Below are 19,310 nucleotides of genomic sequence, written 5' to 3' on the forward strand. Positions count from 1 at the left end.
TTGACAAGGCTGTTGAATAGTCAAGCATTGCTGTCCTCCGACAGCTCTTGTTCAAAAGGGGGTGCCTTATCTAAGTATGTTAAGTCGTCGTTAACTTCGAATCACTTAAAACTGCCCCTTATATCATTTGTGGAAGCCATCCAGCTGGTTTGTGGAATATTGGTGGTGCTATCCAGGCACCTATCTGTTTCTGCAATACTGCCCACATGGATTCCTTGGTTCTTTTCTTTCACCATGAAAACTTGGAAAGTTGTCATATAACCAGCATTGTGTCTTTAATAAATTATTAGTGACTTGTAACCCAATGAAACAAACAGCGCTTAAATAACACTTTAAAGTTAAGAAAATTGAAATTTTTTTGTGCCTGTGTGATTACAAACAGTTATTTAAATAATAATGCTGATTTCTGTTTTTGCAGGCTGTCGGCATTTCATCCAAACTGAACAAAGGCAAGTCAATTATTTCATCTTTTCCTTGTCACTGTTAAAGTTTTTAGCTTGACAATACGAAGTATATGGAGAGCTATCCTAATCACCACGGCGTTGTCGTCCTTGCGCGTCCCCACCTTGGTTAAAGTTTTTTTACACTTTCTCTTTTTTCTCATTATCTCTGTAATTACTTGATGGATTTGTTTCAAATTTCAAAAAGTTATTCCTCATCATCACACACATGATGTATATGGCATAAGGGCCATAACTCTCACACCAGTATTTCATGAATTATCCCCCCTGTTTACTTAGAATTTCAGGTTAAGGCTTTGGTGCACTTTCACTCCATCTCAGTTATTTATCCCCCCACCAAAGGTGAAGGGGATATTAGAAATGCTCTCCGTCCGTGCGTCCGTCCGTCCGTCCGTGCGTCCGCAACGATATTTGTCCGGAGCATAACTCCAAAAGTACTTGAGGGATTTTCTTCAAACTTCATACACTGATAGAACACATTGGGAGGAAGTGCAGTGTGCAAGAACAATAACTCTACCTTGCCTATTTTTTGAGTTATTCCCCTTTATCTTATTTTCTTAAAAAAATTTGTCCGGAGCATAACTCCAAAAGTACTGGAGGGATTTTCTTCAAACTTCATACACTGATAGAACACATTGGGAGGAAGTGCAGTGTGCAAGAACAATAACTCTACCTTGCCTATTTTTTGAGTTATTCCCCTTTATCATATTTTCTTAAAACATTTTGTCCGGAGCATAACCCCAAAAGTACTGGAGGGATTTTCTTCAAACTTCATACACTTATAGAACACATTGGGAGGAAGTGCAGTGTGCAAGAACAATAACTCTACCTTGCCTATTTTTTGAGTTATTCCCCTTTATCATATTTTCTTAAAGAAATTTGTCCGGAGCATATCTTCTTCATGCATGGAGGGATTTTGATATATCTTGGCACAAATGTTTACCACCACGATGCGGAGTGTCATACGCAAGAACTAGGTCCCTAGGTCTAAGGTCAAGGTCACACTTAGAGGTCAAAGGATACAAGAATAAAAACCTTGTCCGGAGCATTTCTTCTTCATGCATTGAGGGATTTTGATATAACTTGGCACAAATGTTTACCACCACGAGACGGAGTGTCATGCGCAAGATCCAGGTCACTAGGCCTAAGGTCAAGGTCACACTTAGAGGCCAAAGGTCAGATACAAGAATGACTTTGTCCGAAGCATTTCTTCTTCATGCATGGAGGGATTTTGATGTAACTTGGCACAATTATACACCATCATGAGATGAAGTGTCATGCGCAGTTCCCTTCTTTAGAATTACTTCCTTTTGTTGTTACTTTAAATAGCTTTTATTGTAACTTTTTCATTACTAGTCGTAGGGAAAAATCGAGACCACTTTTCTGTAGTACAACAAACATGCTAAATCCAATTTTGAGGTGTATTTTGACCAGTCTCTTCCTGATAAAGATTTTTTTGTGGACTTGCAATTTTTTTTTTTTTTTTTTTTTTTTTTTTTAAAGATTAACTTCCCTTAGTTGTTACTATAAATAACTTATATTGTAACATTTTTATAATTGACCCTAGGGAAAAAACAAGACCACTTTTCTGTGGTACATCATAGATGTTACTCTCCAGTTTTAGGTGTATTTTATTAATTTTATTATATATAAGGTATCTCTACCTAGTAAGGAGTTTTTTTGTGGACTTTAAAAAACAAAAGACTTACAATGATTACTAAACAACCACAAAATTAACATTCCATTTGCAAATACAGCTGCTAGAGTAAAGAAATTTGCTTTGACGGGCATATATTGTGACATTCTGGCACTCTTGTTCCCTGTTAGCTTTCCATTCCTTCTTTTTACAGTAGCCATATAGAAAAACATCATAGTTATACTCTTCATGAAAATTAATAAAATTTAGCAGTAACCCACCTCACTACTGACTTATTCTTTCTTCCACATCTTAAAACCCCTGATGCGGACCACATCCTTCAATTATGATATGCCCGGTGGGGGGATTAGCCATGTCTGACATGGCTCTTGTTACTAATGGATTTGATTCAGATTTAAAATAATTGTTCCACATCATCACCAACATCATATGACACAAGGTCCTTAACTCTGGCACCAATATTTCATGAATTATGCCTCCTTTTTACTTCAAATTTCAGGTTAAAGTTTTGGTGCACTTTCACTCTATCTCAGTTATAACTAATTGGATTTGATTCAAACTTAGAATAGTTGTTCCACATCATCACCCACATCATATGGCACAAGGTTCATAACTCTGGTGCAATTTTTAATGAATTATGCCCCCTTTTTACTTAGAATTTCAGGTTAAAGTTTTGGTGCACTTTCACTCTATCTCCGTTATTACTAAATGGATTTGATTCAAACTTAAAACAATTGTTTGACATCATCACCCACATCATATGACACAAGATTCATAACTCTGGTGCAAATTTTTCCTGAATTGTGCCCTTTTTTACTTAGAATTTCAGGTTAAAGTTTTGGTGCACTTGCACTCTATCTCCGTTATTGCTAAATGGATTTGATTCAAACTTAAAACCATTGTTTGACATCATCACTCACATCATATGGCACAAGGTCCATAACTCTTGCACCATTTTTTCATGAATTATGCCCCCTTTTTGAGTCGGCTAAACGCTTTCAAGCGTTTGACGAGTCCTTGCTATCGCCCGATTTCTCATTCTTAAATGGCCTCACAACACAGCGAAGTGATGTAGTTCCATTAGATTGTCTCTAATTTCAAAGAGATCATTGATCGAATGAAGTTCATTTATTGAGTCGGCTAAACGATGTAATCGTTTTGACGAGTCCTTGCTATCCAGCGATTCTCTAAGTCTAAATGGACCAAATAACACAGTGAAGCGATGTAGTTCCATTAGATTTCTCAAACTTCAAACAGTTCACTGCAAGAATGAAGTTAAGTTGCGTGAATTCCCTTTGCTATGACCAATATACGATGTAATCTGTCATATTTATGACTTGTAATTGTGCAATACTCGAATGTAACTCATTAAGCATAAATGTGCATTTTATGAATTGCGCAGGCTTACAAAGCTTGCGTAACATCCAGCGAAAGACAAAAAATAGTTCCACAGGGCTCCAGATAAGATGCGTATTAGCGTAAATTACGTATAGAAATAATGCAAATACGCATGTCTAATAATTTCTAAACGTATATAAAATTACAGAAATGCACACAATGCTTCTTTAAAAACAAAATCTGAATCGTCTGGATTCGTTAGGTAACATAGTCGATCCCGATCAGCCTTAATTCTCCCACATTGAACGTATACACGCATCGTATTTCTATAAACTTTGCGTGGGTTTCTACACACACACATGAATTTTGCAGTCAGTAAACGGATAAATTATCGGAAGAAGAAGCTCTTACTGGTTTGTTTAGTTACTACAGATATTAAAAATGATTTTAATTCTTATTTTTCGAGAAATAAACAAATCGGCGAAACATTAAATTGTATTTTCTTGTAGTTTTTGAAATCGAAAGTAGATCGTCTATGTTTGGCGAAAAGAAACAACTTTTTTATGAAAAGATTTAAATAAGAGGTAATTTAACCGTAAACTTCAATGTCAGATACTGCCAATTGCTGCTAAATGTCTTCGTATCATCACAATTTGTAAAATATATTGTTCAAACTAGAGAAAAGTGTAATCGTATCCGGATATAATATTTTGGGTAAATATCGAGCTGTGTTATGAAATTTTAAGAAAAAAACTAAAAACAAACTGAAACTGGTAGACTATACTGTCAGTACATCAATCATTAGCCGACTCAGGCCATTCAGGCCTTTGATGTCAATCCTATTTGCTAAGACCAATATACGATGTAATCTGTCATATTTATGACTTTTAATTGTGCAATACTCGAATAAAGCCACGTATTTTCTTCCGTGGTAGCTCATTAAGCATAAACGTGCATAACGATTCTGCGGGATTTGGTAATACATTTGCGCATATGATTATGGTGACGAATTTTATTCCCTTTTGTCACAAAATAGCAAATATGATGTTCACAAATTCAAATAAAAACTGCATATTAACTTATTAGCCAAATTATCCATTTGTTACCCTGTCCGTTTCAAAAAAATAATCTTTAAAATCATTGCGCAAATAACAAATTTATTGCGCTGTGCATTTTATGAATTGCGCAGGCTTACCAAGCTTGCGTAACATCCAGCGAAAGACAAAATATAGTTCCAGAACATACTGCTAGTGTTTTATTGAGTGGGTACCTCTCAAAGCATTAGAATGTCTCTTATCAAAGAGTTTACCACATCGATGAAATTAAATTATGACAGCTTCATTTTAAATGACCCGAATAAGATATGTGCAGTACGTTAATTATTCGGCGAGACTTCACGGATGAATCCTAACTACATTCTGGACACTTGTCGGCGAACATGCGTGACCTGTTTATAACAACGCCTTTACGACTTTGCGTGGGTTGAATTTTGCAGTTAGTAAACGGATAAATTATTGGAAGAAGAAGCTCTTACTGGTTTGTTTTATTACTACTGATATTAAAAATGATTTTATTTCTTATTTTTCGAGAAATAAACAAATCGGCGAAACATTAAATTGTATTTTTAGTTTTTGAAATCGAAAGTAGATCGTCTATGTTTGGCTGTTTGACGAAACGAAACACCTTTTTTATGAAAAGATTTAAATAAGAGGTAATTTAACCATAAACTTCAATGTCAGATACTGCCAATTGCTGCTAAATGTCTTCGTATCATCACAGTTTGTAAAACATATTGTTGAAACTGGAAAAAAATGTAATCGTATCCGGATATAATATTTTGGGTAAATATCGAGCTGTGCTATGAAATTTTAACATTCAAGTAACAGACATGATAGATATTATTGTAACAGAAATGATTCTAGAATTTATTTTTATAACACCTACATATAATCTATATCAGACTCATATTCTAGTCCTGAGCCATGATCTGAAAGTAAAAAGATGAAGTGACAGTCATACTTTGGATATTGTAATACTAGAAAGAATCTAGGTAATATTTAGAAATTGAAACGTAAGATTTTCAGTTAAAATCGCACCAAAGGCTGTATCAAGGGTCTACATATTCAAAAATTTCTTGTGGTGATACTCCAAACCCTACTTGCAGGAGGGGGTATCCTCCCACACCCTTCCCCCATATTGCCACTTTACAGTTTGATACATTTGCCCTTTTACCACCTGCCGCAATGCCCATTTCAAAATCTGACTGCAATTTAAAGCAACATTTTTATTTCTGCGAACCACTCTTCAATTTTAGAGAAATATATTGCCAAAGGGTTTAAATACTTGTATAATGTCAATCAAAATTTTACTAGGCATCAACCGAATGTTCATTTCATTTATTGTAACAAAATCTCTCTTTAGTTGGGGAAAAAAACTAAAAACAAACTGAAACTGGTAGACTATACGGTCAGTACATCAATCATTAGCCGACTCGGGGCCCTTCAGGCCTTTGATACTTAGAATTTAAGGTTAATTTTGTTGCATTTTCACTATATCTCAGTTACTACTAAATGGATTTAATTGATTCAGACTTAAAATAGTTGTTCCACATCATCACCCACATCATATGACACAAGGTGCATCACTCTTGCACCAATATTTCATGAATTATGCCTACTTTTTGCTTAAAATTATACTTATTTAATGTTTTGATACGCTTTATCTTTCTAATCACTTAATACTTTTGAAACAGACTCAAGCTATTTTGCAATATCTTCATCCACATTGGAGTCATTAAACACTCCAGTGACAGCTGCAGCCTTCTCAGATGTGCCCAGTTTCACTATCCAGCTTCAAAATAGTTGAGCGCGCTGTCTCCTGTAACAGCTCTTGTTTAAGCTCCTCTGAGTCCAAAGAGCTCAAGGTGAGCTATTGTGATCACCCTGTACGTTTTCGTGTATCATCAGCATTTTAAGTGTTAAAAATCTGGAGGTCACAGTTATTATTATTATTATTATTATTATTATTATACCAGATTTATATAGCGCCCTTTTTATGATAAACACTTTCAAAGGCGCTTTACATAGCGCAAACGCAGCCACACAGGGCGCGAAATTCATCCTCTACTAGTACAGATACAGAGCGATCTCACCAGAGGGACAGAGTGAGATAAAGCCCCCAGAACAGATAGAGAGAAATCCTTTTTAGATACAGGCCTGTCCGGCTAACTTAGCCTAGCTCTTTGCAAATAGACAGTCTGGTTCTTTAACGGTGTTTAGCACTGATACACACGAAGCCGTCTTTCCTGGGAAGAACCCGTACAGGCCTCTTAGTTAGATGGGTCCAGGGAGACACTCAGGAGCATCTCAGAAATTTCCAGTGCCTGGACGGGGAGTTTTGATCCAATCTTAATGAAACTTGGTCAAAGTGTTGTAAGAAAATCTTGGACAAAGTAGAAACTGGGTTATCTAGTGTCAGAAACTAGGCCACTATGTCAAATCATAGAAAAAAAACCCTTATTAACCTCATAGGGCCATATTTTCTACCTGAACACTGTCAAAATATTTGTCTGTGGAATCAGGTAATGTTCAAAACTGGGTTACAAGAAGTCAAAGACTAGCTCCTAAGGTTAAATAACCCTTGTTAACACTAGATGCTACATTTTAGCTCAGCTTTGTAAATTTTTTCAAATAGAGCTTTTGTTGTCTCCCTTCCTTTGACTTTAGGTACATGTCAAAAAACAGTTATGCCTGTAAGTATGTTTCTCTAAAATTACTAGGCCAAATGCATTCATTTGCTTGAGGAGTTGACCTCACAGGGCAAATCTATCTTTTATTTTGGTCAAAGTTATGTCCCTTTTAACCTTCGAACTTCTGGCTAAAGATATGCATGTAAGCAGGTCTTTCAAAAACTGCTAGGCCAAATGCTTTCAAACTTAACACAGGTCTTTGGCATCATGAGAAGATGGCACAGGGCAAGTAACATAGATCAAGCCTTTATTATCCCCCCACCAAAGGTGAAGGGGATATTAGAAATGCTCTCCGTCCGTGCGTCCGTCCGTCCGTCCGTGCGTCCGCAACGATCTTTGTCCGGACCATAACTCCAAAAGTACATGAGGGATTTTCTTCAAACTTCATACACTGATAGAACACATTGGGAGGAAGTGCAGTGTGCAAGAACAATAACTCTACCTTGCCTATTTTTTGAGTTATTCCCCTTTATCTTATTTTCTTAAAAAATTTTGTCCGGAGCATAACTCCAAAAGTACTGGAGGGATTTTCTTCAAACTTCATACACTGATAGAACACATTGGGAGGAAGTGCAGTGTGCAAGAACAATAACTCTACCTTGCCTATTTTTTGAGTTATTCCCCTTTATCATATTTTCTTAAAACATTTTGTCCGGAGCATAACCCCAAAAGTACTGGAGGGATTTTCTTCAAACTTCATACACTGATAGAACACATTGGGAGGAAGTGCAGTGTGCAAGAACAATAACTCTACCTTGCCTATTTTTTGAGTTATTCCCCTTTATCATATTTTCTTAAAAAAATTTGTCCGGAGCATATCTTCTTCATGCATGGAGGGATTTTGATATATCTTGGCACAAATGTTTACCACCACAAGGCGGAGTGTCATACGCAGGAACCAGGTCCCTAGGTCTAAGGTCAAGGTCACACTTAGAGGTCAAAGGATACAAGAATTAAAACCTTGTCCGGAGCATTTCTTCTTCATGCATTGAGGGATTTTGATATAACTTGGCACAAATGTTCACCACCACGAGACGGAGTGTCATGCGCAAGATCCAGGTCACTAGGCCTAAGGTCAAGGTCACACTTAGAAGCCAAAGGTCAGATACAAGAATGACTTTGTCTGAAGCATTTCTTCTTCATGCATAGAGGGATTTTGATGTAACTTGGCACAATTATACACCATCATGAGACGAAGTGTCATGCGCAGTTCCCTTCTTTAGAATTACTTCCCTTTGTTGTTACTTTAAAGGCTTTTATTGTAACTTTTTCATTACTAGTCGTAGGGAAAAATCGAGACCACTTTTCTGTAGTACAACAAACATGCTAAATCCAATTTTGAGGTGTATTTTGACCAGTCTCTTCCTGATAAAGATTTTTGTGTGGACTTGCAATTTTTTTTTTTTTTTTTTTTTTTTTAAAAGATTAACTTCCCTTAGTTGTTACTATAAATAACTTATATTGTAACATTTTTATAATTGACCCTAGGGAAAAAACAAGACCACTTTTCTGTGGTACAGCATAGATGTTACTCTCCAGTTTTAGGTGTATTTTATTAATTTTATTATATATAAGGTATCTCTACCTAGTAAGGAGTTTTTTTGTGGACTTTAAAAAACAAAAGACTTACAATGATTACTAAACAACCACAAAATTAACATTCCATTCGCAAATACAGCTGCCCGGTGGGGGGATTAGCCATGTCTGACATGGCTCTTGTTTACATAAAAAATCCCTCATAACATAGAAAGTCTGTGAAAGGTTTGCATGTAAGCAGGAACTACATGATCAAGTGTTTTCAGGTTCTCCACACATCCTTGGAATCACCAGACGACCTTGTATGGCAAGTTTTATAACTCTGGCTTAAATCTGACGTTAGACAGTTATTGTTTTCAGGAGGTATGGTCCTTCTTTTGGACTTCGAAATATTACAACTGTGTTAGAATTTTGTGTATGGAACTCCTACAGTTTCTGTCTAATTGAAACTTCTTCCTTCAGGGAAGGCAAAACCTGGTTGCAAAGTTTCTGGTTTGTCCAGGCGGTCAAAGAAGTCTTCATCATCCAGTCAGGATACAAGTGGCAAGCAGCAGAATCTGAAAGATATGTTTGCCAAGTTTTCACACAAGAAAAGGTAACTTTATTCTTGACATAATCCTCATTTCCAATATGAGGATATATAACTTTGTATTTGGTGGTCTTTGAGTTCTTCCTCTCAGTGGTTTCAGATCTGCAAGACCTATAGCTCATTTTCTGTTAAAACTGTTATTAGATGATATATATATATGGTGTCAGTGGGTTCAGGATCAAGAACACAATATAAACCATTACACAAAGAACCATTTTTGGATTTAAAATGGCAATTTCCTTTCCTAATAAAATCATTAATTTTTTGGTGGAAGAAAATTCACAAAATCCTATTTCAGTGTTTTGCCAATTTGCTATAATTTGGGAAACTTTGAATTAAAGCTATTATTTTGTCTCTTCCTCAGGCAAGAGTGACTAAAAGTTTTGTCAATTGGTAAAGTTTTCATAATTTCATTTGGTATCTCAATTTTAGTTTTCCACGACCACATCAAATTGCTTTATGGGTTTGATAACATCTGTGAATGATTGCATAATCTTTATTGGAGTCACACAGCAAAATGATAAAAATTCAAGCCTTTTTATTAGCTCGACTATTCGAAGAATAGTCTAGCTATTCTACTCACCCTGGCGTCGGCGTCGGCGTCACACCTTGGTTAAGTTTTTGCATGCAAGTACATACAGCCATCAATTAAAGGCATATAGCTGTGAAACTTATTTTTTCTTTTTCTAGGTCAATTACCAACCTCTCTGGGTCAAGTCCCATAACTCTGACATGTATTTTGAGCAAATTATGCCCCCTTTTGGACTTAGTAACTTGCATGTAAAAGTTACTATCTCCAAAACTAATGCAGACATTGATTTGAAACTTCACATGTGTCTTTGGGGTTATAAAACTAGTTGATAGCAGCAAGTCCCATAACTCTGACCTTCATTTTGGCCAAATTATGCCCCCTTTTGGACTTAGAAAATTCTGGTTAAAGTTTTGCGTGCAAGTACATACAGCTATTTCTAAAAGGCATATAGATTTGAAACTTATTTTTTCTTTTTCTAGATCAATTACCAACCTCACTAGGTCAAGTCCCATAACTCTGACATGTATTTTGAGCAAATTATGCCCCCTTTTAGACTTAGAAAATTTTGGTTAAAGTTTTATATGCAAGTTACTATCTCCAAAATTAATGCAGATATTGATTTGAAACTTCACATGTGTCTTCGGGGTTATAAAACTAGTTGATAGCATCAAGTCCCATAACTCTGACTTTCATTTTTGCCAAATTATGCCCCCTTTTGAACTTAGCAAATTCTGGTTAAAGTTTTGCGTGCAAGTACATATAGTTATTACTAAAAGGCATATAGATTTGAAACTTATTTTTTCTTTTTCTAGATCAATTACTTACCTCACTGGATGAAGTCCCATAACTCTTACATGTATTTTGAGCAAATTATTCCCCTTTTTGGACTTAGAAAATCCTGGTTAAAGTTTTGCGTGCATGTACATACAGCAATTACTAAAAGGCATATAGATTTGAAACTTATTTTTTCTTTTTCTAGATCAATTACCAACCTCACTGGGTCAAGTCCCATAACTCTGGCATGTATTTTGGGCAAATTATGCCCCCTTTTGGACTTAGAAAATTCTGGTTAAAGTTTTACATGCGAGTTTCTATCTCCAAAACTAATGCAGTAATTGAATTGAAGCTTCACATGTGCCTTCGGGGTTATAAAACTAGTTGATAGCAGCAAGTCCCATAACTGATATGCATTTTGGTCAAATTATGCCCCCTTTTGAACTTACAACTCTTTTGATATTTAACCTTTTTGGGTAATATTTTCCTGCTTCTGGGACAATATTTCGAATAGTCGAGCTTGGCTGTCTTACGGACAGCTCTTGTTTTTAATCCAGTTGAAAGTTATTCTCAGATATTTTATATTTTAACTAAAGGGAACAAAACCTCATAATTTTGATGGCTGTTTGAAGTTATGTGAGATTTTTATGAGCTAGTAACAGCACACTGTAGTATTAAGGATATTTAATTCAACTTTCTCTGTATAAAAATTTTCATCGGATTTTAATATGCATGTTTTAAAGACATAGGATGTATGTTTCACCCATTTGCAAGCAGAATTAATGTCTACTCAATAATTAGGTAATTTTGCTTTGGAATTAAACTTGAGAATGTGTATCTTCAGTTAAATCTAAGAAACTTTGATTACCAGTCAGTTCAGTCAAGTATATCCAGAGTTATGGCACTTGAATTGTTCAAAATTGCAAAATGTGGTAGTGTTCACCTCAAACTAGGGTATTTAGGAATATACAAGCAGAGTAATTTTTCATGCCCCCACACATTTATATGGATGGCATATAGTGTTGCTGCTGTCCGTATGTCCCGAAATTTTGCGTGTCATGCTCCTCCCACACTATTAGCCTGATTGCCGTCAAACCTTCACAGATGAACAAGCTAGATGTGCAAATGACCATGTTGGAAGGAATTCTTTCTATGACTATTTTCACCACAGTTATGGCCCTTTGATAGTTTTGCTATATGGAATAAAGAGAAAAATCTTGTGTTTCCAACTCCTCCTATACTATTAGCCTGATTTGCTTCAACCTTTTTCAGATGAACAAGTTTGATATGCAAATGACCATAAAGGAAGTAATATTTTCTGTGAATATTTTTACCGCAGTTATTCTAACCAAGAAAGCAGCCAGTTAAGAGTTCATGACATCATGTACTGACTGCTGAATTACATATTAAGTCAATTACACTGTAATAATTAAAGATAATTTTCTGTTGTTTCACGAGATTAAGATGTAAAACGTGATAATTTTTTCTGTTCTATTTCGAAAAAATGGAAAAATGATTTTCATCATTAACAACATACAGTCCAGATCTTAACACATTAATCAGCACTTTTGTGTTGTGTTGTCATGGAAACAAAGTGGCTGAAACTTTGATCAAATATTGCAATATTCATAACTTTATCTTCTTTTTTTATTAGCTCACATGAGCCAAAGGCTCAGGGTGAGCTATTGTGATTACTCACCGTCCGTTGTCCATAAACTTTTACTTTAAACGACAATTCCTCATAAACCGCTAGGCCAATTTCATCCAAACATCACAGGAATGTTCCTTGGGTGAAGCTCTACAAAAATTATTCAAAGAATTGAATTCCATGCAGAACTCTAGTTGCCATGGCAACCAAAAGGAAAAACTTTAAAAATCTTCCTCTCAAAAACCAGAAGCCCTAGAGCTTAGATATTTGGTGTGAAGCATTGCCTAGTGGACCTCTACCAAATTTATTCAAATCATGACCCAGGGGTCAAAATTGACCCTGCCCGAGGGGTCATATGATTTTACATAGGAAAATCTTTAAAAATCTTCTTCTCAAAAACCAGAAGCCCTAGAGCCTAGATATTTGACATGTAGCATTGCCTAGTGGACCTCTACAAAAATTGTTTAAATCATGACCCAGGGGTCAAAATTGGCACTGCACCAGGGGTCACTTGATTTTACATATATTTCTATAGGAAAATCTTTAAAAAAAAATTAAAAAATAAACCAGAAGGCCTAGAGCTTAGATATATATTACATGTAGCATTGCCTAGTGGACCTCTACAAAATTTGTTCAAATCTTGACCCCCGCCCCAGGGATCACTTGATTTTACATAGGAAAATCTTAAAAATTTTCTAAAAATAAACCAGAAGGCCAAGAGCTTAGATGTTTAACCTGTAGCATTGCCTAATGAACCTCTACAAAATTTGTTCAGATCATGACCCCCGGGATCAAAATTGACCCCGCCCCAGGGGTCACTTGATTTTACATAGGAAAATCTTCAAAAATTTTCTAAAAATAAACCAGAAGGCCTAGATCTTAGATATTTGACATATAGCATTGCCTAGTAGACTTCTACAAAATTTATTCAAATCATGACCCCCGGGTTCAAATTGACCCCGCCCCATTGATTGTACATGGAAAAATGATGGCTTCAAAATTTTCTAAAAATAAACCAGAAGGCCTAGAGCTTAGATGTTTGACATGTAGCATGGCCTAGTGGACCTCTAAAAAATTTGTTCAAATCTTGAATCCCCATAGTCAAAATGACCCCCAGGGGTTACTTGATTGTACATAGGGAAATCTTCATAAATTTGCTAAAAATAAACCAGAAGGCCTAGATCTTAGATATTTGATATGTAACATTGCCTGGTAGACTTCTACAAACTTTGTGGGAAAAATTGGCCCCGCCCCAGGGGTTACTTGATTGTACATCGGAAAATCTTCCAAAAACTTTCTAAAATTCATCAGTTTGACATTTGAAACATGTAGCTCATATTACTCAGGTGAGCGATTCAGGGTCATCATGACCCTCTTGTTTCAATACCTTAAATGACTTAATTAGACATGACAGACTAAAAATTAGAACAACATTGCTTTTCCCTTAAATCTGTTTTTAATTTCAGATTTGCAGTAATTTAAATATTTACAGTCTCTCTTTTTGTCATAATAGACTGGGAGACAGGTAATCCATATCTCAGTAATAGGTTGTTAGCTCACCTGGGCCAAAGACTCAAGGTGAGCTTTTGTAACCATTCGATGTCCGTCGTGCGTCATGTGTCAACAATTTGTAAAAAAATATTCTTCTTCAGAACCACTGGGCAGATTTACACCAAACTTCACAGGAATGATCCTTTGGTGGCCCCCTTTTAAAATTGCCCGAAGAATTCAATTCCATGCAGAATTCTGGTTGCCATGGCAACCAAAAGGAAAAGCTTTGAAAATCTTCTTGTCAGAAACTGTTAGCCGGATTTCAAAAATATTTTGTAGAAATGATCTCTAGGTGACCCTCTACCAAAATTGCTTACACCATTCTGTTTCAGTAAAAAACATGGACGCCAGGTGGCAGGGCTTATTTCCCCTATATGGCTATTTGTAAATTTCAAAAATCTTCTTCAAAACCACAGGGCAGATTTACACTAAACTTCACAGAAATGATCCTTGGATGCCCCCTATCAAAATCGCCTAAAGAATTGAAATCCATGCAGAACTCTGGTTGCCTTGGCAACCAAAAGGAAAAACTTTAAAAATATTCTTGTCCAAAACCACAGTAGCTAGGGCTTTGATATTTGGTATGTGGCATCATCTAATGGTCCTCTACCAAGTTAGTCCAAATTATCAGGCCAGGGTTACATGGTTTATATAGACTTGTATATGAAATGACTTTGAAAATCTTCTTGTCTGAAACCACAAGACCTAAACCTTTGATGTTTTGTATGTAGCATTGCCTTATGGTCCTCTACCAAGATTGTTCAAATTATTACCCTGGGGTGAAAAGAGGCCCTTCCCTGGGGGTCCATAGTTTTACATATACTTATATAGAAAAAACTTTAAAAATCTTCTTGTCTGAAACTGGAAGGCCTAGGCTTTTGATATTTGCTATGTTGCATTGCCTAGTGGTCCTCTACCAAGATTATTCAAATTATGCCCCTTAGTTGAAAAGAGGCCCCACCCAGGGTGTCCCAAGTTTTACATAGACATATATATAAATTATGTGTTATCATTTCCTAGTTCATTTCTAACAAGATTGTACGAATTATGCCCTTGGGGTGAAAAGATGCCCCGCCCCGACCTACTTTCTTTTTTTTAGCTCACCAGAGCCAAAGGCACAGGGTGAGCTATTCTGATCACTCACCGTCCGGCTTCCGTCGTCCATCGTCAATCGTCCTTCGTCAGTTGTCCGTCCGTAATCTTTTACTTTAAACGACAATTCCTCATAAACCGCTAGGCCAGTTTCATCCAAACTTCACAGGAATGTTCCTTGGGTGAAGCTCTACAAAAATTGTTCAAAGAATTGAATTCCATGCAGAACTCTGGTTGCCATGGCAACCGAAAGGAAAAACTTAAAAAATCTTCTTCTCAAAAACTAGAAGCCCTAGAGCTTAGATATTTGGTGTGAAGCATTGCCTAGTGGATCTCTACCAAATTTGTTCAAATCATGACCCCGGGGTCAAAATGGACCCCGCCCCAGGTCTCTCGTGTTTACATAGGAAAATCTTCAAAAATCTTCTTCTCAAAAACCAGAAGCCCTAGAGCTTAGATATTTGACATGTAGCATTGCCTAGTGGACCTCTACTAAAATTGTTCAAATCGTGACCCCTGGGTCGAAATTGACCCCGCCCCAGGGGTCACTTGATTTTACATAGGAAAATCTTCAAAAATGTTCTAAAAATAAACCAGAAGGCCTAGAGCTTAGATATTTGACATGTAGCATTGCCTAGTGGACCTCTACAAAATTTGTTCAAATCATGATCCCCGGGATCAAAATTGACCCTGCCCCATGGGTCACTTGATTTTACATAGAAAAATCTTCAAAAAAATTCTTAAAAATAAACCAGAAGGCCTAGATCTTAAGATATTTGACATGTAGCATTGCCTAGTAGACTTCTACAATATTTGTTCAAATCATGATCCCCGGGGTCAAAATTGACCCCGCCCCATGGGGTTACTTGGTTGTACATAGAAAAATCTTCAAAATTTTCTAAAAGTAAACTAGAAGGCCTAGAGCTTAGATATTTCACAGGTAGCATTGCCTAGTGGACATCTACAAAATTTGTTCAAATCATGACCTCTGGGGTCAAAATAGACCGCCCGAGGGGTCACTTGATTTTACATAGAAAATCTTCAAAAATTTTCTAAAAATGAACCAGAAGGCCTAGAGCTTAGATATTTCACATTTAGCATTGCCTAGTGGACCTCTACAAAATTTGTTCAAATCTTGACCGCCCCCCCCCCCCCCCCCGGGTCAAATTGCCCCCGCCCCAGGACCCAGGAGTTACTTGATTGTACAAAGGGAAATCTTCATAAATTTGCTAAAAATAAACCAGAAGGCCTAAATCTTAGATATTTGATATGTTACTTTGCCTAGTAGACTTCTACAAACTTTGTTCAAATCATGACCCCCTGGGTAAAATTGGCCCGCCCCAGGGGTTACTTGATTGTACATCGGAAAATCTTCCAAAAAATGTCTAAAAATGGTCAGTTTGACATTTGAAACATGTAGCTCATATTACTCGGGTGAGCGATCCAGGGTCATTATGACCCTTTTGTTTAAGATACAGCCTTGAAATTTGGTTGACATGTACAGTTTTGCACACTTATCTTAAAACTGACTTTCAGTGACCATGAATGTGACCTACTGACCTACTTTCTTAATATTTTAGCATCAGTTTGACATTTGATACATGTAGCTCATATTACTCAGGTGAGCGATCCAGGGTCATCATGTCCCTCTTGTTAGGCTAGTATTGTTTCATCCTCATTTACAGTAACTGGAAACAGGTAATCCGTATCTCAGTAATAGGTTGTTAGGCTAGTATTGTTTCATCCTCATTTACAGTAACTGGAAACAGGTAATCCGTATCTCAGTAATAGGTTGTTAGGCTAGTATTGTTTCATCCTCTTTTACTGTAACTACATTTCCTAGATTTAAATAAACCTTTTTGGGTTTTTATCTTTTCCAACAGTGAGAAGCCTAGACTGAGCCATGGGACAATAGACTGTGACACTGATGATGCCTTTACCCCAGAGGGGAGATCAAGTCATGTTGGTAGAAGCAATGGGGTTCAGAGAGTTTTACTGAAGTAGACTGTGACACTTGCAATTATTTATCTGAAGAGGCAGATCGAGTCACTTGGCAGAAGTAATGGGTGCTCAACCGTTCAGAGGGTTTTAGCTGAAATGTATTGTGATACTGGTGATGTTTTTATCACAAAGGGGAAATCAAATCTTGTTGCCAAAGAAAAATGTGTTCTTAGAGTTTAGCTGATATAGACTTCGACAGTAAAATGCATTTACCCCAGTATGATCTTGTCATGTTGACAAGAACAATGGGGTCCAGGTCTTTTTAGCAGAAGCAGACCTTGATATTGGCTATTTCTACCCTTTGTGAGCAGGGACAAGAGAATATATATGAGGTAATACCTGTTGAGATGCAATAGACTGGGACTGTTTTTGACTTAGATGGAATATGTCATGTCAGTTGGAACAAGTCTATCAAAAGAGATGTTGACAAAAAAATACAAGGATCACTTAAGCTTTATATGGCCTACACAATTCAGAAAATTTTCAAATTAGTAATAAATGAAAAGAATATAAATTATTTGCTACCAGATTGTATGTCTTCTATAGTGAATTTAGCTTTTTTGAAACAGATTAATTACTTTGTTCAAAAGATGTCACTGAATATTGCTGAAACCACAGATTTTTTAGAAAATGGGCAGTTTTTGCCGCCATATTTAGGTCGGATGGGAATGTTTTTAATTGTGAGCACAGTCATGGACCATAAAAATACTTTGCTCATAGATCAAGCTTCTTTTACAGAATTTATGGTCATTTTTTGGTTATGGTCGACAGCTGTGCCCATATTGAAAATTTCTGATTTGTTAAAAAATTCACATAAAAATGGAGAATTCCCATACCCGTAATGTTAAATTAATGTTTTTTCAATTGCATCAGATATTTTCTTCGATAATGAATAAATAGTAAAATATTGAATGCATTTTGATAAAACAATACTTCTTGATGGAAGAAAACTCTGAATTTTCTCCATTTAGAGATTTTCAGTACTTAGGCCATTTTTAGGCAAAAGTGAACCTTCTCCTTGTGGGGAAAAAGTGAGTTTGTCCTGAGAGATCTTATATTGTCTGTGTAGGAGGAAAATGGTGGATATTGCGAAGGTGAACTGAAGTAACTAATCTGAAGTTTTAGCTCATAAATGAGAAAACAAAAGGTATTACCATTTCGGGTTGAACACATGTTTTGTAGATAAAATAAACAAAATAGTGAAAAGTTACTCATATTTAGAGATATTACTATTAGATTTAATAACATAGTTAGTGATATGTATGGAATAAATATGCAAGATTGTTCTGTAAATTGTTTATTAATAATAGCTCCACCAAACAGTGTGCTCTAGCCTCTATCAATTGTTCTATTAATTGTGGCTCCACCAGATAGTGTACTCTATCAATTGTTCTATTAATTGTGGCTCCACCAGACAGTGTACTCTATCAATTGTTCTATTAATTGTGGCTCCACCAGACAGTGTACTCTATCAATTGTTCTGTTAATAATAGCTCTACATGACAGTGTGTTCTATCAATTGTACAATTAATTATAGCTTCAGGAGACAGTGTGCTCTATCAATTGTTCAATTAATTAAAGCTCCGCAAGACAGTACACTTTATCAATTGTTCAATTAATTAAAGCTCCACGAGACAGTGGGCTCTATCAATTGTTCAATTAATTAAAGCTCCACGAGACAGTGTGCTCTATCAATTGTTCAATTAATTAAAGCTCCACGAGACAGTGTGCTCTATCAATTGTTCAATTAATTAAAGCTCCACGAGACAGTGTGCTCTATCAATTGTTCAATTAATTAAAGCTCCACGAGACAGTGTGCTCTATCAATTGTTCAATTAATTAAAGCTCCACGAGACAGTGTGCTCTATCAACTGTTCAATTAATTAAAGCTCCACGAGACAGTGTGCTCTATCAATTGTTCAATTAATTAAAGCTCCACGAGAGAGTGTGCTCTATCAATTGTTCAATTAATTAAAGCTCCACGAGAGAGTATACTCTATCAATTGTTCAATTAATTAAAGCTCCACGAGACAGTGTGCTCTATCAATTGTTCAATTAATTAAAGCTCCACAAGACAGTGTGCTCTATCAATTGTTCAATTAATTAAATCCAGGAGAGAGTATGCTCTGTCAATTGTTCAATTAATTAAAGCTCCACGAGACAGTGTACTCTATCAATTGTTCAATTAATTAAAGCTCCACAAGACAGTAAGCTCTATCAATTGTTCCATTTATTAAAGCTGCACGTTACAATGTGCTCTATCAATTGTTCAATTAATTAAAGCTGCACGAGACAGTGTGCTCTATCAATTGTACAATTAATTATAGCTCCAGGAGAGAGTATGCTCTATCAATTGTTCAATTAATTAAAGCTCCACGAGACA

The 19,310-nt window shown here is 36.2% G+C and overlaps 1 protein-coding gene across 1 annotated transcript in view; it reads left to right on the top strand.

Moving 5' to 3' along the window:
* The window catches only part of LOC123526144 (exonuclease 1-like), a 68,942-nt gene extending 50,731 nt beyond the window's left edge, over window positions 1-18,211 (top strand). Inside the window, exons 12-14 of the mRNA XM_045305165.2 lie at window positions 419-449; window positions 9,203-9,335; window positions 16,810-18,211. Of these exons, the coding sequence (XP_045161100.2) occupies window positions 419-449; window positions 9,203-9,335; window positions 16,810-16,930 (285 nt within the window). The 3' untranslated portion in view covers window positions 16,931-18,211. The remainder of the gene's footprint in view (window positions 1-418; window positions 450-9,202; window positions 9,336-16,809) is intronic.
* Window positions 18,212-19,310: the final 1,099 nt, after the last annotated feature.

Source organism: Mercenaria mercenaria, chromosome 1 (genome assembly GCF_021730395.1).
Source record: "Mercenaria mercenaria strain notata chromosome 1, MADL_Memer_1, whole genome shotgun sequence".
NCBI lineage: Eukaryota > Metazoa > Mollusca > Bivalvia > Venerida > Veneridae > Mercenaria > Mercenaria mercenaria.